This window comes from Microcebus murinus, chromosome 5, assembly GCF_040939455.1.
Source record: "Microcebus murinus isolate Inina chromosome 5, M.murinus_Inina_mat1.0, whole genome shotgun sequence".
Taxonomy (NCBI): Eukaryota; Metazoa; Chordata; class Mammalia; order Primates; family Cheirogaleidae; genus Microcebus; species Microcebus murinus.
This window is the reverse complement of record NC_134108.1, coordinates 67,272,352-67,297,106: the sequence shown is the minus strand read 5'-3', so window position 1 is coordinate 67,297,106 and position 24,755 is coordinate 67,272,352. Positions and strand designations below refer to the sequence as shown.

The 24,755-nt window shown below is 39.4% G+C and overlaps 1 protein-coding gene across 1 annotated transcript; it reads right to left on the bottom strand.

Moving 5' to 3' along the window:
• Positions 1–320: 320 nt before the first annotated feature.
• Positions 321–23,972, bottom strand: CNR1 (cannabinoid receptor 1). The gene is made up of 2 exons (XM_012750964.2): positions 23,239–23,972; positions 321–6,255 (listed from the first exon to the last, which is right to left on the bottom strand). Exon 2 carries the CDS (start codon positions 6,190–6,192, stop codon positions 4,777–4,779), a length of 1,416 nt encoding a protein of 471 aa, XP_012606418.1. The 5' UTR covers positions 6,193–6,255; positions 23,239–23,972; the 3' UTR covers positions 321–4,776.
• Between the last annotated feature and the right edge of the window lie 783 nt (positions 23,973–24,755).

Here is a 24,755-nt window from a genome sequence, read left to right as displayed (position 1 = left end):
TTATAGTTATTAAAAAACAAAGATAGCCTATTGTCAATATTTCAACATAATCTCTTTTCAAATATTGGCCAATTCATTATTTAAAATTTTTAAAACCTTTCAAATTTGAATGCAAATGTATTTTATTTCAGATAGTAATTATATTTAAAGTTCATTGTAATGCTTTTTTTTACTTCATTATAACATTTTAAAGGTATTTTCTCTTATATTGCTTAAATAGAAATTATGTGAGTTTTTACAAACTATGTTGAAAAGCACTTATCTCTTTTATGTGGTTCAAAATAGATGATGTTTATAAACTCTTCAAATTTATATTTTACTATGTCCCAATTTAATTTATACATTGTGAACAGTGCATTTGTTTTAATTTACTGTAAAATCATTAAAATCTTTAATGAAATAATGCTTTTAAAAGGTGTGATAGCCTGTTATGCTTTATTGTATAAATGATGGTCTTTTGTGTGTTTTTTCTATGTTAAAAATGAATATAGTAATCATTCTGTCCCCAGTATTCAAATAAAGTCATAAGTGTTTTTTGAGAAACAAATCAGTTGTTCATCAATCCTTTACAAATTAAATCCCTAGTATTTTACCATCAGACTGTGAAATAAGGCAGAATCAAAGGTGTTTCATGTTCTTCATGATAATCTAGAATTTTTATTTATTCCAGGTAATTTTGGACAATAGACATGATGAGATGTTTTCTCTTTGAATAAATAACAGTTTAATTACATCATTGAAATAAAATATACTGTGGGCTTAATACATTGTAAATATTACAGAAGTACTACTTCGCTATAGTAATTTAATGACTGAAGCTACATTTAATAACAATCTTACCAGTACTTGTATACAAAATATTATACATATCACTAACGAAGATATTGCAGCAGCTGCAACAATGTTACCAGCTCAACAAACATCTAACAATACAATATTCTTCTAAGAGGAAAAGTAATAATGTTAGATTTACAGACAATAAAGAGTTGTTTTCTACGTTAGATTTACAGACAATAAAGAGTTGTTTTCTACTTGAAACATTGGAAATAAGAATCCAGATAATCTGGTATCTTGATTCATACTATTACAAGAAAAGGTTTCCTTTCTTGGGGAATCTGGTCCCCAGTAGGCCTAGCATAGAAAGTTTACATGAAGATAGCTTTTAGGATGCCACAGCAATGTAAAGAAACTCTCCTATCTGGAAACTACTGATTAATAGGCCACTGCTTAAACATCCGACTTTTTGAAAACCTATTTACATACATTCAGCCCAAATCAGTAGATAGAATGTGTTGTCTATATTACAGTAGGCATTGTTAACATTTCATCAGAAGGCCAGTGCAAGACAATTGTTAATAGCCACTGTCCAGCATTTAGGAGATTGTAAAATATCATACAAATGTACAGCTAGAGTATGAGAAATCCAATTTTGTGCATGATATTGGTGGTGTCTTCTACGGACATGGAATGGCAGAAATTAATCAACAGGACAGTAACTAGAGTGCTACTCATCCAGGGCCTAGTTTTCATCCGGTGGGTTGGGCATATTGCCTGTGGAAGTCGGTTTAGGCGGCAAAAATTCCTTAACATTTAATATCAGATAATCCTTACTCAAGGACAGGCTTGGGAATCATCTCAAATGTAGGCAGATGTCTGTAGCATCTCCCAGATCCATATTTCTTTTACATATATTTCATATGTAATAAAAAATTAGAGGTTCTTGCAGATAGCTCTTCTTGTCTGAATGAAACTGTTAGTCTAGGACTGATTTATCATTACTCTGAAGAAACTGAACAGGTTGGGAATTTGGCCCTTTCTGAAGACATGTGTGATGGCAAAATGCATGGTCAGGACAAACATGCTATCCTCAGAGGAAAGTACATGCCTCGGATGTCAGACCTTATACAACTTTACTTAAATTTAAATCATATTTAAATTAATGGAGCTAATTATGGGGCTAATTAATGAATACTAACAAATGTTCATCCTGATGAGTATATTAATTGAGAGGAAGATTTTAGTCACTTGGGTTAGGAAATGATATGAAAAATGTCAAAGTGAATCCAACTAATTTTAAACATTTTTGAATGAAGGTAGTATAACACATACATGATGGTATTTCACAGATATTTCTTAGAATATCAATAAGCACCAAGTTTAGTGCTGTCAGCCCCATTGTCCCTTAATTGTTTATATATGATTTAGATCTTGAAAGCACAACACACTATAAAATCTACATTGCATATGCACAAATACAGTTTCAAAAATGAATCCTGAAGTTTTCCTACCTATAACAAGAATTTCATCTCCACTAGGTCTTCATAGCTGTGAGAAGAGCGTTGGTACTGCCTGGTGAGATCTGAGATGTGTGGATTAATATTCAGGGTGATGCAGGACAAAAGACTAGCAATTCTTAAATGGAAACTAGACCCTGGTGAGTTTTTTTCATAAATAATCATCTTTCCTTCTAAAGAGATCTTATTAATCTCCGGCACCCTGAGCCCTCATCTGCATATCACAGCGAGGTAAAATGGGGGAACCAGTGGGCAGATTCAAGCTGTACAGATGGATGGCCAACTGACAGCACCTCCACTTGGTCCACAGACCTCACTCTGCCTTAGACCATAAACTGCAAAAGGGGCACTGCCCCATCAGGCTCCTTGGGTATTTTGAGAGCTAGGAATCGCCAGACAGACGCTAGCTCTCCCCTTCCCTTCATGCTATGTAGGCCTCGGAGCCTTGTAGGAGTCTTGATTTATCTATCTGTATGAGGAGAAGAGATTGTAGGTAAAATTTTTCAGGGTCAAGTGGCTTCTTTAAGCAGTATCATTCCTTACTGGAAAAGGGCCCAACTCTGAGCATCTATGGCATCAGTAAGGGGTACGAGACTGAGTCATAAGAAGAAACAAAGCACGTCATCTTCATGCTGTAGCATACCTTGCTGGCCTCGAACAGGGAAGTCTATTCCGCAGCCCAAACCCACCCAGACAAAACCGAGCACTGGGCTGCTACCAAGGGCATCTGGGTGAAGCACAGCAGCAGCGTGTTTTCTAGGCCCAATCCCAAGTGTGTCAGCTCTTTGCTGCCCTTTTCTGTCTCATCCACTGTCTGATTTGGCCTTTTTAGCCACGTGGGCCAGGTGTGACAGTCCTACTTCATCGTGATGTGTACAGCACTACTTAAACTGGGATGGCATTACCTACACACACAAGTGAAAAATGTTCCCATCTGTTTTATTTGTTTTGTTTTGTTTTTAGAACTATCTTCCTTTTAATGACTTATATCTCCATGGATCTGATCAATATTGGGTGCTCAGAAACCAAAACACTCTCATTTCCAGATAACATTATAAATAAAAGCCTTTTTTTTGAATGTCTGTCACTGATTATTCCTTGCTGAACACTGGTCTTATGTAATACCCAAAGATCAATTTAGTAATACTTGACTCAATTTCCTAAGAAGGGTTGGGGGTAGGAATTTTCTGAATGGTTACAGTCACTATTCCTATCAACAAGATTTCTGGAAGAACTCAATTTTAGAAACTGAATTCATGTGCAAGAGTGCAGCAAGTGATACAGTTTACACTTGGTCACAGTTTTCTCACTTTATGACATTACTGTAACAGTTACAAGATAGAAATACACACATACATACATTTATATTCACATTCACACATAGTATAAATTTACTGATCCAGACAATACTTTTCAATAAACAAACAAACAAACAAAACCAGAAGACTGTTGTTTGGCCACCCAGGCATGAAATCTACTTAAACCTGGAATATAAGAATACAATACTCTTCAAGTAAACAGCAACTGCACAGTGGTAACAATATACATTAAGATTGACACATGCTGTCTTAAGAGATCCAATAATAGCTAAAGACTAAAGAAAGTCAGAGATGTCACCCTAAAAAAGTCAATATGCTTTCTCTCTTCCATTCTGATTGTAATCCATTACTCAACAGAACAGCTATAGTCCAGAAGATAATAAATGTCCTCCTATGAAAATGCAGGACTAATAAATTTGTAAGTGGCAATGAATTCTGCTCAATACTTTGAAGTCTTCAAATTCTTCTTGTCGTATTAACAGAAAAATAAATCTTTATGGTTATTTCAGTTTCAAATAGAGATATCTGAAGAAATATTAAGGTATCTTAAGCTATATCATGGGCAGTAATATAGAAAAAAAGGAGTCTCATTGGCGTACATCCACTGCTGTGTGTTCCATTGTTCTCATAAAAGTCTACCTTTCAGTTTTGCTGAATTAGACAAATATAAATAACATAATATAAACACTGATACACATCTCACAGGACACAACACATTTTACAAAATATCTCTACTTTAGTAATATTACTGTTGTAAAAATGGACATCTCTGATACTATGGACAAATACATTTCACATTATAATGAAAGTTGTGGGTACAAAGGCATTACTCATTTGATGATATTTTTCTATGGGTACTTACACTTCAAATTGTGTAGCCAAAGGGTCCCCTCCTATTTCATTGACTTTGAAGGGCCGTTCAGTCACTTAAGCAATAGGCTTTCTTCACTGTAAACCCCTGGAGAATGGAGTTTGAGTACCTAAACTATCGAAACATTAGTGAACTGATAAATGATCACGGTGACAATCACCTTTTCACTGAGCATGGTAAACTTAAAAAAATATAACCGATGAGACAACAGACTCTTCTAGATCTTGAGCTTTAAGGGAAAAAAAAAAAAAAAAAGGATTTCTTTTCCTGTGCTGCCAGGGAGGCATCAGGCTCACAGAGCCTCAGCAGACGTGTCTGTGGACACAGACATGGTTACCTTGGCGATCTTGACCGTGCTCTTGATGCAGCTCTCTGCAGCCCTGTGAACGCTGGCTGCGTTGTTTGCGTGTTTGTGCAGGCAGTCCGAGTCCCCCACGCTGTTATCCAGCGGCTGTGCCGTGCCTTCACATGAGGGGAACATGCTCCGGAAGGCATGTCTCAGGTCCTTGCTCCTCAGAGCATAGATGATGGGGTTCACGGTGGAGTTCAGGAGGCAGAGCATGCAGCAGAAGGCAAACACCGTCTTAATGAGCTTGTTCATCTTCCCAAAGACGTCGTACACCATGATGGCAAGCAGAGGGCCCCAGCAGATGATCAACACCACCAGGATCAGGACCAGGGTCTTGGCCAACCGAATGTCCATGCGGGCTTGGTCCGGCCGGGTCACCTGTACCTTGCCATCCTCGGACGTGTGGATGATGATGCTCTTCTGAGTGCCGCGCTGAATCATGCGGACGGCGTGGCTGTGGGCCTTCCAGAGGATGTACATGTACGCGTACACGATGAAGAGCAGCAGCACGCTGGTGACCCCGATCCAGAACATCAGGTAGGTTTCGTCAATGAGTGGGAAAATGTCTGAGCAAACGGATTTCAGTTTCTTGCAGTTCCAGCCCAGGAGAGGCAGCACGGCGATCACGATTGCTATGGTCCACATCAGGCAAAATGCCACCACGGCCTTGGGCCTGGTGACAATCCTCTTATAGGCCAGGGGCCTGTGAATAGATATGTACCTGTCGATGGCCGTGAGAAACAGGCTGCCCACGGAGGCGGTGAAGGAGGCTGTGACCCCGCCCAGTTTGAACAGAAACACGTTGTGGCTATCTTTGCGGTGGAACACGTGGAAGTCAACGAAGCTGTAGACAAAGATGACGCTCCCCAGGAGGTCTGCCACTGCCAGGCTGCCGATGAAGTGGTAGGAAGGCCTGCAGCGGAGGCTGCGGGAGTGCAGGATGACGCAGAGCACCAGCAAGTTCTCCAGAACCGTGAAGGTGCCCAGCGTGAGGGACAGTACGGCGATGGCCAGCTGCTGGCTGGGGTTCAGGATCATGAAGCACTCCATGTCCATGAAGTTCTCCCCGCACTGGATGTTCTCCTCATTCTCCTTGTAGGAGAGAGACTTGTTGTAAAATTCTGTAATGTTCACCTGGTCTGCTGGGACCAGCTGGGGGTTGTCTCCTGCAGTCATCTTTTCTTGGAAGGGACTCCCCCTAAAGGAAGTTAGAGGAAATTTCTGTGGGAAGTATCCTAATTTGGAGGCCATGTCACCTTTGATGTCTTCGTACTGAATGTCATTCGAGCCCACGTAGAGGAGGTCTGTGGTGATGGTGCGGAAGGTAGTGTCTGCAAGGCCATCTAGGATCGACTTCATAACCTCAGTCTTCAATTAGGCCAAACTCAGAACCACTGAGAAAGAGACCCGCAGGAGGGAATCCTAATAGAAGGGAAAACAAACAAGCTGAATGGTAAGAAAACCGGGAGAATGATAAAAACAAAGCAGCACACTGTAAACAATGCAAACATGCACCATCATGGCCATTCATTCCTGTCTCTGACCAAAGGTCAAGTCTTTGTCAGAATCACTCCACAAGATGAGTCAGTCACTCAGAGAAAAGCACCCCAGAATTGGGGGATGGAGTGGCATATATACCAGAAACATACAATTCTTTCATTATTCAAGCTCTCTGGGTTGAAGTCACTGCGTGAGTCCTCTATGAACCTCCGAGGTCAATGTGGGGGTGACGTATATTTCACAGCTGTGTCGGGAGGTGTTGACCACCCGGCTTGGCATCTGTTGTCACATATACACAGCATGTTAAGGCTAAGGGGTGCTGGGGAGAGCTGATGGATCACATGGCCCCTGCTCTTGAAGACTTTACCTTGTCAGGCAGATAAGACCAAATGCAAAAGACAACTGAAGAACAAGACCCTGTAGCATCAGGTGTTGCGATGTGTGGTCTGTGTCTGCAGAGGAGGAGGAGGGGGAGGCTGGTGGGAACAAGAGGCAGCTCCAGACCAGGGAGGGAAGGTCTGCTCCACCAAGCAAGTGTCCCCACCCAGGGGAAACTTGGCCTGAGCTGTAGCTGACATGAACTTCTAAAATGTCTACACCAACCGAAAACATGGGTGCAAAGGCCACACTTGCACTGAGGCTTCGGGGAAGACTAAGATCTTCACCACTTGGAAGGAGCAATGATGGAGGCTGCTTCCTGGTAGCCCTGGCCACAAGGACCAGGGTGGGCACACACCCTGCCAGGTGACAGGGAGAGAGGCCCAATGGCATCCCAAATTTCCATGCGAACGACCAAGCCCAAATGTGAAGGGCTCTTCAATTCTAAAACTAAGCACTTTGGATTTGTTTCAAAATAAACAGCCAGAGAACTGATCTTACTGTTTATAAACATCTGTTTAAAATATGGCTATTCATCTCTTTAGTTTATTAACAAAAATTAGAAGTACAGTGATAAGTACAACAAAATAATCATAAAAACCATTATTTATTAATTGTTTGTTATTCCTAACATAGCACTTTGTATGGGGCAGGGGGAAAATAGTCATTACCTTGGGACAAATTAAAAAGTGTTGGGTCCTTATACTAGAATACAGAGATCCTACCTATCTGAATTAATAATTTGCTTATCAATGTGTTAGTCATTTAACAAATTATGGAGCACCCACTATGTGCCAGGCACTGTATTAGACACTAGTGTCTTGACAGCATCCAGAGAGTCCCTGCCCACCTGAAGGATCCGGTCTAGCAGGGAAGACAGACAGCTGACCCTGTAATAAGGAGAAAGCATGGAGACAGCTAAGACTGGAGACACAGAGTGCTGTGGGAGCCTCCAGGCTAGGAGGATGGAGGCTTCCCCAAGGAAAGGATGTTTATGCCAAGAATAGGTAGCATTAGCGTGGGTGGGGACAGAATACAAAGAAAAGATTTTAAAATTAATATCTTAAGTGTCATGATTTTTTAAAAGAGTAATTTGGAACAGGAATAAAGCACTGAATGCGGCCACCTTCCCATCACCTGCCACCTCCAAGTCCAGGCTTATTGCTCGTCAGAATTAGGGCACCTGCCTCCTCACCAGTCTGCCTGCCTTTCTCTGGTCCTATTCCCTTCTGGTCACTTGCCACCAGCTGCTGGAGTGATCTTCACAAACAAATGGCTGATTAAGTGACTCTCCTATTTCCTCCTCTTTGCTCTCCAGGACAAATATAAACTTTCGGGCAGTTTCCCATTCAGGCCCAAGCTCTCCAGACACACATGCGGCTCTTGTCTCCACCTCCATGTTCCAGCCCCACTGAGTGCCTTTCCAATTCTGACCCTCGCTGTCCTCCCCAACCCTCTCCACATTCTGCTCTGCCCAAGCGGGAAAGCTTTCCACCTCCCACCAACACGCCTACAGGATGGAGTCCCGTAAAAAGCCTTTTGTGATCCAGCCCCTACCTATCTTTTCAATCCTCCTCTCGCCACCCCAGCCTTGCCACCTGGGCCGTACAAGATGGATCCCAGTTCCAGAAACACACCAAACATTGCTTTCACCTCGATGCCTTTGCTCTCACTGCCCCTTATACTCCTCTGTCCAAACACCCTTCCTCTCCCTCTGCCTGGTCAACTTCTCCCCATCAGTTCAATGGCACGACTTCCTGTAGCTTCCTGCTTCTCATGGGGAAGAAGTACCCTCTCTGGGGCTCCCAGAATACCCAGATAGAGTACTGTGATGGCACATACTAAATTTTCCAATATTTCTCTGTGTTTGCATCTCTTCTTCAATAAGTATTGTTATCAGCATTACTTAGTACTATGGCTCTTTGCTATATACTATATACTAATTGTATTTCAAGAATATATCATATATACTAATTACTATAATATATACTACTGATTATATCTCAAGAATATTCATTGCTTTAATCAGATCGTAGCCTGTTTATTCAATTTCATTTTTGTCTCAGCACTGTAAACATGAATCAAATAGAAGATACATACATGGGTGAGGGAGTGAGAACCTTTATGGAATGTCTATTATATTCAGGAATTTGAGAAACTTTATATATATTCTAGCACTAAATTGCCATGGCAATCTTATCAGGTGCTTATTTATAATTCCCATTTCACAGATGAAGGAATGGAGGCCATTAAATGTTAAGTAAATGGCCCAGAATATGACAAATTTGCAAGGAATCCATGTTTCTCAGACTTCAGAGTGTTTTTAGATGTTGTGTGCTGTGTTAAGGATTAACAGTAATTAGATTAAAGCCATTTTGCATCTTATATTATATTCAAGTCTTCTTGCCTCTTAAAAACATAAATTAAGGCATCTTGCCAATAGTAATTAAGACTACCTCCTACTAAATCACTATTTCCTATCCCAGCCCATCTAACTAAATCTGCCTACGTGCATGGCCCTAAGGATTAAAATCGTAGTCAGTATTTGGAAGAGTTCTAAAGCTTCTTCAGTAAAGACAAAGGATCACAGACCTTATTTCAGTAACGAGAAAACGTGTTCCTGTGATTTACTCTATATTAAGATTATCACATATGTGATCAGAATTTCCCATTTTAATGCAACCAAGCACTTTCATTAAAACAAACTAGCTTGTTAAAATCTAAGCCAGGGCATGGTGTGGCTATAAGGTAATAGAGTAATTTTTGCCCATTATAAGCCAAATTAATTAAAGAATGCAGTTTTAAAAATACATGGATTTTGTGTAGTTCAAGGATCTTAGTAATGTCAAAATGCCACTGTGCACAGGCTATTTTAACAGTTAATAGGATCATGGCAAGAAAACTGTTCTTTGCATTTTGATAATTCTTTTCTTTATTTCCACATTTGGATTATTACAGTAATTTTCACATTATTTTTTGCATCAACAATTTTCTTTGTGAGTTTATTAACAATATAGCTTAGGTTTTGGGGATGTGGCTGCCATTAATTTTGTTTTTGTTTGCTACTGGGAAAATCACGATTGGAAATTTCTAGCAAGATACGTAGATGAACCTATTAAAGAAGCAGTTGGTTTTTATTATCATCAAAGAATGACTGAAGGACATTTAAGGGAATTTTCCTAGAATTCTTCTTTTAAAAATATAGCCAACGTATTCTAACAATTTAAGCTATATAAATCATTCCTTCATAGTATCAATAATAAAAATATTTTAATGTGTGTAATCTATTATTTTTTTAAAAATCACTTTAATTTTTAGAGTAACATCAACTATTTTTTTGTCCATCTCTTTACATGCAAATCTGTCTCCCCATCAAAAAAAACCAAACCCTATATATATATATAAAATACCAGATTATAGTATCATCAAAGGAATTTTATGGGTACAGCAGCTGCAGAGTTTTTCTTAAAAAATGTTTATCCAAAGTCCATATCTTTATTTCCATTATGTAACCATTAAGGGTATAAAACATCCATGTTTCTGATTAGGCTGAGCATGGAGTAAGTCCTTGAAACAAAACTTCAAATTGAATTAGAGCCATTTCTACATAAGTATAATTTAATAGTAGTTATTTTAGTCTTAGCCCCACTGAAGATCTTCCTTGTTTTAGAGAGAAGTTTCAATAATTTAAGTGTGTATCACTTGCATCTGGAGTCAAAATCTTTGTGGTTCTGGCCTGCATAGCATGTCTGGTGGAATAGACAGTAGGCTGGTATTTGCTCCTTGCAGGATGCCACATCCAGAAAAGCAGCAAACCCTCTAGAAACATCAGAAAGACTGGGACTTCCTGATACAGTTATAGATTGTATTGGCCCCTCACACTCCTCTAATATTCTAAGTTTATTAATGATTTAAAGAGAAAATGCCAAGCTCATAGTGTTTAAATTGGTACGCGTCTCTACAATGTCAAATGCAGGAGTCCCAGGCCCTTGCTTAACTTTGTTGTTTTCCCTGTGTTGTTGGTTGTGTGTTGTTCTGCTCTGCTGGACTCATAAAAGAGCCTTATGAAAAGGTTCAAGAGAATGAAGGTCCCAGTGGATATGTGTTTGTTATTTTCCATTCATTTCTGGGAACAAGTCTGGTTTCTACTAATTTGATCAAGAAAAATACCTTGTTAATGCATTTCTCTAAAGTTAGTAAGGAAAATTTTAGTTGACTCTTATAACTACATTATGTCTAAGTCATGTCCTCAATACACATGGCAGACCTCACAGGCCAATATCATAACTGGATGAAAAATGTTTCTACTCCAGTTGAAGGGGCAATGAGTCTTTTCTCTCACAGAATCATTATAGTTTTGGAATTATTAGCATAATTTGGTCACTTTTGCATCATCTTCTAAAGCAAGTGAAATAAAGAACTGACTTAATTATATTGAGAATTCAGACAAAAATACATGATCTTTCTTCCTTGTATTAACATCAGTTTCTTTTCCTACATATAAAAGAAAATTCCATTATGCTGGTTATGCTTGGTTGGCTCTCAAACTTTCATTCTTCATACATTTTATAATGTAAAATACAAGTTATTTAATATATCATTTCTCTGGTCTATTCTTTACTAACAATGTGAGTGTTAGACTTTTCATAAAAATATATCAATTATGAATTAAAGAAATTAAGACACTTAGGCTGTATTTCTGTTCAAATTTAATGTTAAATATGCTAATTATTTAACATTTAAAGGCTTGTTAAGATTTAATTTCAGGGCTAAAGAAAATGATGCCTTGAAATTACACTGGCTTAGGCTCTATTTGGTGGTGCTGCTATAAAAAAAAAAAATCCTGTTGCAAAGATGAATTAATGATACAAATGAAATCATTTGTTGACTTGTGTAACAAGTTCCATTTATTATTTAATTTTGGTGTTCTGATTAGATATTAGATGTTTCCTCCCACTAAATGCCTTGGCCTTTTTCTTGAGAGAGATACCTTTTCTACATAGTCTGCAAGGAAAGCAATTATTAAAGTGGTCTTCCCCTAACAGAGAACACACAAAGTTTTCAATTAAGTGAAAGCCATGGCCCATATACAAAATACACCACGAGATTGTCTTTATCTTGTATATAAGATTTGGCAATTAAAAGCAGACAGTGATATATTATCCTGGTCAACAAAATATGTAAAACCCAGTAAACACACTCTTATCTTTCCAGTTCATTACCGAGCATTCCACAGCCATAGTTAAAAGCATGCTCCATGATATCCTATCGCACAGCATGGCTTTCAAAACTTTTTCTTCCTTCATCTATCAATGAAAGAGTATTTTCTCTTTCATTCCATGAGTGTGCAAATTAAGTTCCACTAAAAGCCAACTCTTACTTCTCCAGGTTCAAATCTGAGAGAATCCAGGTGAGTAAATGTGTAATACAGAAAATCCTAATTCCCAAATATCTCCACCTAATAAATATTTGAATGTTTATTATGTGCCAGCCATCATGTTAAGTGTATATATATTTCTCCTTAATATTTACAAAAATATAATGTGCTATTACAATTCCCATTCTACACACAAGAAAACTCTTAGGTAAAAAGTGCTTTGCCTGGGGTCTCCAACTAGACGGGAGGGTAGGAACTTCCATCCAGGTCTGCATTACCCAAAGTACGTGCTCTTAACACAGACGTCTGAGAACCATTTAATAAGACACCCTTTCTTTCATTTCCAGGGAGGGAGAAGAGTTGGTTTCAGGAAAAGAGGTCATAAACAGTACATGATAATTTTACACACTGAACAACTAAATCTGAAGGAATGATCTGTTGACAGCAAAACGGCTGTTTATAGCACTTGCAAATCATCCTTGCCCCGTGATCTTCAAGAACAGAGTATGACAATTAACCATAAGCTATAAGTCCTAACCTTGCATTAGCACCTTGTTTGCAGTAACTACTGGCAAATAATAAATAAAGTCTAAGTCCTCTTTGCCACTATTTTTTTTAAATAAGAGAAGGCTTTTTTTTTTTCTTTGCTTCACTAGTCAAGTGTCAGGATTGTAGATGGTAATGACTTTCTGCAACACCAGGGAGACATGAAGAGGTCACCTTCTTTAGGCCTCAATGAGACATGATGGTTGTTTGTAAACAAAAGCATGAAACATCCATTCCTTACATGGAGAAATTCAAGCTCCCTTGAAATCACTCAGCTTCCCACCCTGAGCACTGTGTTTTTCTTAGATCCAGAGGGAAGAAGACTCTCTGTGGCCAGTTCCTAAGTTCTTGGCTGGAAGCAAGGTAGAAAAATAATATAAACCTTAGCAGGGCTCCAACAAATGAGTGATTGTTATAGATACCCAGTGCCCAATGGGCATAAAGCTGTGTTACTACAGCAATGTGGCTGATGGATATAAAGTTACAGGCCTTCATACATTTTTTTTTTTTTGAGACAGAGTCTCACTTTGTTGCCTAGGCTAGAGTGAGTGCCGTGGCGTCAGCCTAGCTCACAGCAACCTCAAACTCCTGAGCTCAAGCAATCCTTCTGCCTCAGCCTCCCAAGTGGCTAGGACTACAGGCATGCGCCACCATGCCCGGCTAATTTTTTCTATATATATTATTTGGCCAATTAATTTCTTTCTATTTATAGTAGAGACGGGGTCTCACTCTTGCTCAGGCTGGTTTCGAACTCCTGACCTCGAGCAATCCGCCCACCTCGGCCTCCCAGAGAGCTAGGATTACAGGCGTGAGCCACCGCGCCCGGCCCCTTCATACATTTTTATTGGGCATGTATTCTGTGCCTAGCACTGTAGACATTATGTTCTAAGCCATGAACATTTTCTGTACTATATGACCTCTGAAGTATATCCATGTTTCTTTCACACCTGTGTAACAGAGGTGGGTCAGGTCAAAGAAACAAGGGAAATGATTCTCTATTCCATCCTACCCCATCAAATAAAGCCCGTACATCTGTCCTTCCCCTCCCACAGATGAAAGACTAGAATAGGATATGAAGACATATAATAGGAATATATTTAATATTGGTTTGTGTAAATCCTCTTCCATGTATGCTTTGAGGTTTTCTCCCAGGAGAGATGATGGGCAATGCTGAGCCATCCTGCAGCATGAACACCTTCATGCCATGAACCCTTCAGACCGTGAACAACTTGAGAGCTGGGATCCATCTTGTATGGCTTTGTAGGTCCTCTGTTTGGCACAGTGCCTGGCACAGAGTAGGTATTCAATGCCTATTTATTAAATAAACATTGGCATGCATTGGCAACATTGCAGATCCAATTTAACGGAATAGCTTTTAACTATGGACAGTTTTTGGTAGCATAAAGCCAGCTGATCATTAGGGCATTAAACCTGAGACTTGGTCTCATATAAACAACAATCTGAAAAAGTACCTAAGTGTGAAAATTACATAAAATGCATCAACAATTATTTACCCCAGGATCTTTTATCTCAGTATCAAACAGAAGTTATAGTGATGGCAAGTGCATGATATGGAAAAAGATTAGGTATTTACTTTTTATTCTGAAACTTGTATAGCCTGAGTATGTGTTATGAACCACAATGTTTAGCCACATAACAATGATATATAAAGAGACTTTTTGTGACCCACACAACCATGAATAAATCCTAATTATATGTTGTTGACAGACCTTTAAAGATAATATATGAAATTTTCATTATAATGGACTTTTTTCTTCCCCAAAATGCACATTAATATGCATTAATCTTTCCCATATAGATTTATCTATCTCCAAGTGTGTTTTCAAAACAACTTATCAAGATAGGTTATATGAAAATTCAGCCACTAGATGGAGTGGCTTTTATAAGCCCTTAGGAATCAATCTGTTATTCCATTCAGTGGACATAATTCTTGCTTTGGTCGAGCAACTTCTCCTGATACAACATTTTATGTATTTTACAACTGAATTAATTAAAATATAAATAAGAAAGTATGTTTTGGAGGGTTAAAATGGATTATTACTACTGCCTACAAAAACTAAATTTCTAATTACTTTTCTGAGGCAAAAGGGCATTGAGCAAATTTAATATATTGATAAAAATTAATTGTGAATATTGGGAATTCTGCCTTAAGAAAGTAATTAAGAATGAGTAAAGGAAAGTATTCTACTGGAAATAAATATGTTTACACCGAGAGATGTTAAAAGTAAAAGGGGAGGTCTCAGGAGCCCAAAATCAATTCTAATAACAAACTCAACTAATTTCTATTTGATGAAATATTTGGCTTTCCAATTTCCAAATATAGAATCACTAACACAGGTTGTAACTCTGTGATTGAAAAAGAATGAAAAATTATTTTCTTTTATTATAGGGACTAAAATGGATATTTCACAAGAGAAGTGAATATGGGTTCAGATACTCATACAAATTAAGGACACAGTGGCTTTGGCTTTCTAAATAGTTCAATTTCCTTCCTATCATTCTCTCACTAAAATAAAGATGTTTTATTATTGTGTAAGCCCAGGGTTTACTTCAAACATGATTTTAAAAACTAGGTACTTACATAACACCTACTTTAGGTGAAATGTTTAGAAAATCTTCAGTGTGTGCTAACAATGCAAGACATAAACAGAAAAATGTTCTTTCAAGATGCAAATAATTATATACAAACCGAACTGGAAGAATGAGGTTTCAGTAGCAATGCAGAACATGCTTTGGAAACGTAGTTGTGATTAAGAAGAAAGCCTGCAAATTGGATACAAGTACAGATTTTTTATGTCATTGAAACTATAAGGTAGTTCTACTGTATTCATTCAAGGTCAAACCCTTCTTCGTGTGATACAATTATGAGATCCTGAGGAACTAAAATGTTCAGAAAAAGTGATGTGAAGATAAAGAATTAGTAAATAAGCTAGGTGCATATGGGCTGGAAATTCTAGTGTACATCCTAACGGGCAGTCTTCAAGGTCACATAGCAGCTTGTAAGGGCATGCAGGGTTATTCCATAGGCATGTGGCTCTCAAAGCGTGGTCTCCCAAGCGGCAGCAACAGCAGCATTGGAAAACTTGCGAGAAATGCAAATTTTCAGGCTCCAGATCAGATCTATAGAATCAGAAACTCTAGGGTTGGGGTGCATCTGTGTTTTTAACAAGGCCTCCAGGAGACTCTAACACACTCTGAAGTTTGAGAACCTCTATTAAAGATTATGGAGACCTATGGAAAAGACTAAATGAGGTGGGGAGGAATAAAGTTAACTTTTAAGAAGAACTGAGGTTAGATAAGAAGAAGGAATATTCTGTGAGTATAGATTTTTAGATCGCTGAAACTGATTGCCAAAGGAGCCGCTCATTTTAAAGTAGCCTTCTATGGAAGATCTTTAAAAACAAGGTATTCCTTTTGGGCTGGAAAAGAATAATGTAGCTTAGCCAGAAAATAACCATAAGAAGTGGGGAATCTCTCAAGGTTTTTCAGTCTATATAGTTCAGTTTTCAGTTCAGGGCTTCTCTGGACTTTTTCAGGAAACTTATGGCATATTTTGCCTGGTATAGGAAAGCAGCTTCAAAATGTAATGTATACTGACACAGTATGTAGACATACAGTAAGAACACTACACCATTTTCTCCTAATTCTATTACAAAGTCAATGCAAAGCTTTGCACGACTGCTAAGTCACTTCTTTCAATACCACTGTAAATGAACCCATGATTACTGGGCATAACAAAACAGAAAACAAGTAAAAGTAATGAACATTTCAGCTTATCTCTTTTAAGCTGGAAATATTTCTGTTTCTGTTCTTTTTCCCAAAACTATAAAACAATATACCAGAAGAGATTAACCCAGACAATGACAAACTAAAATGGAAATTTTGCAGTCAGCCCAAGTAATATAAATCCACTGCAAATTATCTTACAAAATCACTCTGGTAATTATGAAATTTGTATTACTTATAGTTGGCATCTTTGAAAAATACCTAAAAGTTATAAATACATAGAAATGTATCACAAAGCACTTAAATGTATGACTCTGGGCAAACTGTTCCCTCTCTAATTATTTCATCAATAAAAATGGATCACAGATTACTCATAATTAGTTACCTTAGTTGTGGACTAAAATCATTCAAAGATTTGCCCTTTCTTATTTATAACAAGTTTGACGTCATTTCCAAAAGTAGCATATATTTTCGAAAGTCAAACGTTCACGTACTCAGAGATACAGAATTCTCTGGACAACCCATTGCTTAGCTTCCTTTAGTTACATGTTAAATTGTCCACTTTTCCTTCTTCTCTATATACATATTGCTTGCTCACCACAACTTGTACAAAATGTAGAGAAAATATTTATAAATTTTGGTAGCAACATATTTAAATTAGTTGAAAATCTCATCTATTTAATCAGCCACCATGGAATAAACCCAAATACTCAGATCACAGTGACATTAAATTAAGTCCTTCTTATTAAATATAGATGAGTTAAAAGCAAACAAAGTGATAAATGCATACTACCTAAATAATCATTTTTTGGGAGATCAATGATATTGGTTTACTTGCTATATTAAAAACATTAGTTTTAGCCTCTTGACCAACAGAAATCAATGTTGTGAAATTACCTAGTACAAATGTCCATTTAAGTAGAAATTTATTTAAAACAAACTTAAAATTTTTTTTTAAAAAAGCATGCTAGAATTTATCACCAGCTGGAATATAACATTCCTTATAACTTAACTCAATTTGCAGAACTCATATCAATTCCAATTTTCTTTTCTAAAGATAGTAGTCTAAGAAATGGATGAAGAAATGATGAAGGAAAGAGAGGAACTCTCCCATTTAAACATAAACTTTGGAAAACATAACTTCCTAATTATATTGTATTTTAATTGCATTTAAATATACTATAGACATACACAGTTTGTGAAAGCATTTGTCAGTATACTAAACTACCACAACAGATTGCCTGGCACATCTTTGAAAAATGCCTCTGCTTTTCTTTAAAAAGCAATAGCATGGAATTTGCTAGTAGGAAAAAAATAGATATTATATTATCAAATTTAGGAAACTATACTGCACTTTATCTCCTGAAGTTAAAAAATTAACTATGGAGTACTATTCAGCTATAAGAAACAATGGTGATATAGCACCTCTTATATTTTCCTGGATAGAGCTGGAACCCATTCTACTAAGTATCCCAAGAATGGAAAAATAAGCACCACATGTACTCACCAGCAAATTGGTATTAACAGATCAACACCTAAGTGCACAGATAGGAATAACATTCATTGGGCATCAGCCAGATGGGAGGGGGGAGGAAGGGATGGGTATATATAAACATAATGAGTGAGATGAGCACCGTGTGGAGAATGGACACCCTTGAAGCTCTGATTGGGGGGGGGCAATATAACCTAACCTAAACACTTGTATCCTCATAATATGCTGAAATAAAAAAAAATTTAAAATATTATTCAAAACTGATAGTGGTAGTAAGGTCAAGCCAAAGATATCAAATCTCTATTCAATGAATCCAAACTCTAAACAATTAAGAATCCAAAGAGTGAAAAAATAAGGCATTAAATAATAAAATGTGCTCTTAAGGAAAAAAATATTTTGCCAATTGTGTTAGGAGAAAAGGGAACTTAAATCCCCTGTTACATTCAAAGAATGTAAAATCTACTTTAGGAAACTTATTCAAAAATATAGGATATAATGCCATAGCACAATGGGTTAAAAAAAGAGTTGGCTAAAAAACAATGGTTCCCATCTAACCAGTCTCAACTCATATGTTGAAAAAACAAAAGAAAACAAAACAAAGAAAAAACTTTGAAAGCTTTCCTAAAGTGCAGGTGTGAAAATTTCTCCAGCTGGGGCTAAAACAGAATTCATAGTATTTCCAGAACAACAGCGGTGACTCTGCCAGGCCCGGGTACTCAGGTTTAGGGAGTAAACAATTCTTCCCTCGAAAGCCCATACAAACACATCTATGGACCTCAAGAATTCCATGGCCACTATGTTATTAAATTAACATGTCCAAGTGAAACTTTTAAATTAGAGGATATCCCAACATTGTTAATCTATATGGAAAATACTTCAAATATACAGAAAACATCAGTGAAAACTAGATCAAGAATATATTTGTACATGCAGTTAACTGTCGTAGCAAAAGTATTATAATGAAATGTACTGTATTTCCTCATGAGGCACCCTATTTAGTGAAGAAATATGACCCAGGAAAGCTTTTAGTAAATATTTTATGTTAAGAACTAGAGGCAATCACACTGATTACTTTATGTAATGGCTTTGACCTATTATTACTGATGTGTCATAAACGTATCTATTATCCATGTGGGCAAGTTTAAGATAGAAGTTCATCTAACATCAGTTTGAATAGTAGCAAGGACAGTGATAGGGTCTACTAAAAACAACCTGCCTTTCCCCACACCCTTAACAAATTTCCTAAAGTTTTAACTTACTTGTGATAGCATTATAATGTGTTATATATAACATAAATATCTTGATATGCATTTTGTGATATGGTAATAATCTTCTATATTTTCTTCCAACTTGCATAGCTCTAATTTCTAAAAATAACAAACAACTAGCAAGACTTGTAAAAACTAACTTAAACTCCTCAGTGTTTATGATAAAACTATAATCAAATGTACTGATGCTCATCCTGGCATATTTGGAAGATTCTTAGAACACATGGGACTGGAATGGATTTCCACCTATCCTGGAAAACAAGAATAGCCTTGTTTTGATTCAAGGTGAATACTTCCTTTGGTCTTGAGTCTTCAGTGTCCATCTGCACAGCTGCTTGGATATTTGCCCAAATTTGTAGTATTTATTTATTTATTTATTTTTTTGAGACAAGAGTCTCACTTTGTTGCCCAGGCTAGAGTGAGTGCTGTGGCGTCAGCCTAGCTCACAGCAACCTCAAACTCCTGGGCTCAAGCAATCCTTCTGCCTCAGCCTCCCAAGTAGCTGGGACTACAGGCATGCGCCACCATGCCTGGCTAATTTTTTCTATATATATTAGTTGGCCAATTATGTAGTATTTATTTAAAATCAGAATTATATATTTAAATACATAAGGATGACTATCTAAATTTTTATTTCAGTCATGATCTACATTTGTGGAAAAGTTTGTTTATACATGCATATAAAGGTGCATTTATACATCCAGTTGTTTAAATTTATGCAGTATATAATTTGATTTTATATATATATATATATACATATATATATACACACATATATATATATATATTCTGGATGACATTTATTGTTTCTTTTAGTCCAGAAAATATTTTAGAGGAATCTGAGTTGATCTATGTTACAAAGTTAATCCAATCTAATCTAAGAATATACAGATAAGTGAATTAAATGATTATTAAATTATCAAATGATTATCAAAGAATTAAATAACAATTCAGTGGCAAAGTGTTGAATCCCCCAGTTCCCTCAAAACAGCATTCATGCAGTTATAATACAAAGTTACCATTTTTATGAGAAGAGATTAGAAAAGAACTGGAGATTCAGAGGGCAAATTATGAAGTTAAAATTTTGCCAATACAAAGTATATGAATTGATTTTAATCTCCTCTTATTAAGTTCGCTACCAGCCTTAAGTCAATGAGAGAAAAATCAGCAGAGCTGGCTATTTCTCTAAATATACATATGCAATAGGTAAACCTGGTCCTAGCACAGTCTTTCAATGTTGGGTCCAGGTTGCTTCAGAGTCAAAAGCAGAATTATAAATAATTTAAAACCAAAGGCTGGTTTCACTCTAACTATTTGTCAGTTCAATTAGAAAATGATGAATACAAAAATAGAAGAGACAGACTTACACTGGTGGAGATATGGCATCCTTTTTAGCAGGGAATGAAAGCTCTCATCTGTGTTCTTTATGCAACTGAGCTAACATAATTATCCCAAGAATGCCAGGCAGCAACCTAAAGGACAGGCTCCATCTTATTAACCAAATTCAAGAAGCTATAACCAAATCTCATTTTGCTAATTATGCCCTGTTAGGTATTTCCACATTCAATTTGTTACTCCTTTTTGTAGCATTCCTAGATAGGTAGTTATGGGAAATAATCCTGTTCCTTATAAGGCCAACTGTTTTCTGATAAGAAACATTTGGTAAGCGTGGTGAACTATAAACTGCTATTATAAGTTCCATTTCATAATAGTTTATTCTTACACAGCAAAGTATTCCAATTCTAATTCCAAACACTAATATGCAAGACAACCAAAGGAACCTGTCTAAATTTTCTGGTGGTTAATGTTAATTCTGAGTCAAAGCAAAGAAAAATGTCACAGGATTGTTTTGAAAGAGTTTCTCAGGCTTTGCCTTAGTAATTAATAAGCTGACACTGCATACTAAACACTTATCAACACAATCAATGGGGCTGCTTCCTTCTTGAGAAATAGGTAAACCAATTCAAGGAGTTTTCTTTTGGAATAGACTGTAATATGCCACAAATATAGTGGTTCTTTTGGAGAATTTCATTCCCAGCAGTTTCGTCTTGGTAACATTTAACAATTTCACTATTTTAACATTTTGAAATGCCAAAAAGAACACACTGATCCTGCAGCTAGGCTTATTAGAGAAGAGTAATCTCACTGGCAAGACAGAGAGGAACACAGTCCACTGGGAAAAGGGTAACAGAAAAAGACAGAAAACAGTGGATAACAAACAAAGCCAAGCAGTACTCCAATGTGAGATCTGATTTTCACCAGAATTTAAAACTTTACACACTAAATTAAATAATACCACCCATGGCATATTTAAGGTTCTAGTCATAACATTCTTTTTATATACATATATATTAATGCTATTAAAATTCAGGGGCATGAATATCTAATTGGCCTTCCTAACAACGAGTATGCAAGCATAGTAATTTTATTTTTGAAAGGTCAGACCTGAGGATTTCCACCCTGTGGCATCATTTTACCCCTACAGAGACTTAGGAACACAATGAGACCTCTCCCCACCAGACACTTGATACATACCTCAGCCAAGATTGCTCCTCGCCTGGAGTGGGAGACATCTTTGAAACAAAAAGAGTCCATTTACAGTAAGTTCTCCTGATAGCCTAAAATGGATTAGTTTTTTAAAATCATGTCCAACATCAAGCCTCTTGTTCAACTATGGTAACTGCCATTGTGCCTGCCAATAATCACCTGCAGTATGCAATGCTTAAAATTCTAGAGGTGCATGTCTTCTGTTCATGTATAGATATAATCAGAAAATAATTTGTCTCACTTTAGAAACTATATATGACCTTTTATTTTTATAAAATTGCTCTTAACTGAGTTGGGAGGGAAGGGGGAGGGGGAAGGAGTACCAAGGGAAAAAAAAGGACAGAGGAAAAAAATCAATCAGTATATCTTCCCTTGCAAACTGTCAGTAGGGTGGGATTAGAAAAGCAACACTTTAAATCAGACAAAGTCCTATGGGAACCTTAAAGGTTGGTTGCTCTAAGCTTCTCAATATTCTGCAAAATAGATTGATGTCAGTGGTGACACCACTGATACTCAATGTCCACTGAGTTTCCTCTAAGAAATTGCATTTCCTCCATTGTTCAAAAGATATTAACTTGGTAATAAAAATGAGAAGTTATGGGACCCATAGAGATATCTTTCAACACCTTTAAAACCAGTAAATCTGTTCTAATCTCTTATTGGATTAAATGCCTGAGGAGGATTAAAATATCAAGAAATCAACAACAAAGGCAAGAATAGCACTTATTTGGAGGAAAACAAAAAAAGATGGGAGGCAAAATGATTAATAGGTTACTAAATATTTTTTTGCCTTTCTCATCTGTTCAATTTAAAATCTCAGAGAAATAATCTATTACCATTAGAAACATTCGTGTCGCTTTTAAACTTTCAAATGACCAAATGACAGTTTCTCACGTCTATCACAGCAAACACATTTGCATTCAGAAGGTGATCCATTTATGATGTGTGCATTTTAGCAAGAAATGTCTTTAAAATATGCAACATCAACTTTATTTGTCTAATGGCTAGTTCTGAGTAGTTAAATGGTTCCATCAACATTCAGATTTAGGTATTAGTTAAATGCACATTTGTTTTTCCTCAAGGAGAAGTGGTTCCTGCAGCTATCTTTTTCTATATCAAAAGTTTATTATCTGATATACGTTTCTTTACATGCCATTTAATATCTTACTTTAGTCAGTTTCTAGGTTTGGTGCAGAGATCGATGTATTTCTCTGGGAAGACTTAGTTGCTGATACGGGTTATAGACATTAAGCATTAACTCACGAGCCTGTTGTTTCAAACATGCACACGTACACGTTTCCCACAGACATCAGTGCATACAGAGAGCCAGGTGCACACACATTCAGTAAATAGTAAATGGTAGAAACCTCCAGAAGTAGCTCGGACCACAGTTAACAGGCTGGGGCTACACAGCTAAGTAAACACCAACACACGATTCGCTCACACGGAATAAGAACTCCACGAAGGACACTTGGGGACCACACTGGTCAGTACCCGAGGGGGCGGGAGGCGGAAAAAGTATTTCCAAACGCAACTCTGCCACGTCTTACCCTTCGCATCCCCCGGTCCTCGGGGCAGAAGCTCCCTCGGCACCTCTCGCCCAGCTCAGGGGCTGGTTCGCTGCTAGAACGAAAAGCAATGTCCCCCCTGACTACGGAGAGCTCTGCAGGGAGCCGAGGCGCCCCGCCCGGGCCAGGGGAAGGCACAGGCGCCGCGGGAGCCAAGAAGAGGCGGAGGCGGAAAAGAAGTGGAGAAGGAAGGGGTGGCAGAGGGAGTAGCGGGGGAGAGGCGGCGCCGGCGCCGGGACGCGGGCACAGCGGGTGGGGTGGAGCGGGGTGTGCCTCTGGCGCTCGGTCAGTAAGTCAGTCGGTCCGCGCGCCGGCGTCCCCTGTGTCCAGCGCCCGCCCGCGACAGCGACCGGGACTGGCGCCCTCTGCGCTCCGGCCGCCAGCGAGTCTCGCCCCTTTCCCGGGCTCTTCACTGGGTCCTCCCGCTAGCCACGCCTGGCCCGGCGTGGGGCCGCCGACTCCGCCAGCCCGGGCGCCCGTCGCCTCGCCCCGCTCGCGCGGTCCCTCCTCTCCCTCCGCTCGCGCTCTGTCTCTGGCTCCCTCTCGCTCCAGTCCCATTTATGAAGCGCGGTCCCATCACGTGTTAATGAGCCTTTGTCCTGCCCTGGCAGCGGCGGCGGCGACACAGACCCCGCCGAGGGAACTGCGCGGGGAGGGACCTGCGCGCCGCGCCCGCGGCTCCAAACTTTGCTTGGCGCAGGGCACCCGCGGCTGCGCCCGCCCTGGGGCCAGAGGGGACAAGCCTCTCTGGCCCGCGTCACCTAGTTCTCCTCCGCTTCCTCCTCCTCCTCCTCCTCCGCTGCAGCGCTCCCGAGGACCCCCGCTGCCATGACCCCGCTCTCCTCCCGGATACCCTCACACCCTGCCTAGGCAAAGAGGGGCTCGTGCCTGCACCGCCCCCGACCTCGGGGCCATTAATCACGCGCGCCCCGGCAGCGCGCAGCGCCAACACCTTGTGCCGGGGGTCACGTCTGGGGCAGCGGGCTGTGCCGGAAGGGGAAGGGGAGCTGGAGGGGAGAGGCCGAGGCGCGCTGGGCCCGAGGGCTGCGGCCTCGCGCCCCATTTCCTCCATCCCACGCCGCCCCCGCTGTGGTCAGCAACGAGCTGGGCCCGGGAGCAGGAGAAATCCTGGGACAGTGCTGCGCAGCCCCCGAGCCGTTTGCTACCTGGCTGTGGCCTGGCGGCCACCTGTCCTCCGCCCTCGGGGCGCCGCCCAGCTTGGCGCTGGCGCCTTCTCCAGCCCCCGCCGCCCCTGCCCGGCGCGACCACTCGGGATCGCCCCACCCGCCAGTCCCCGGCTGCAAACAGTTGGGCTCCGTAGGCGGCTGGCTCCGAGCCTCGCTGGCCTGCGCGCCCCCTCCCCTGCCTCCCCGGCCCCGCTCCTCGCACCTTCTCGCCGGGCGGGGGGCTCTCAGGGCTCGGGGGCGACCGCCGCGGGCGCCTGGGGATCGGCGGTGCGCTCCGCGGCCGCGGCAGGAATTAGGGGACATGCTCGTTAA

Coding starts and splice junctions, on each gene's coding strand:
- CNR1 (XM_012750964.2), bottom strand. CDS start 6,192: ATGAAGTCGATCCTAGATGGCCTTGCAGACACTACCTTCCGCACCATC.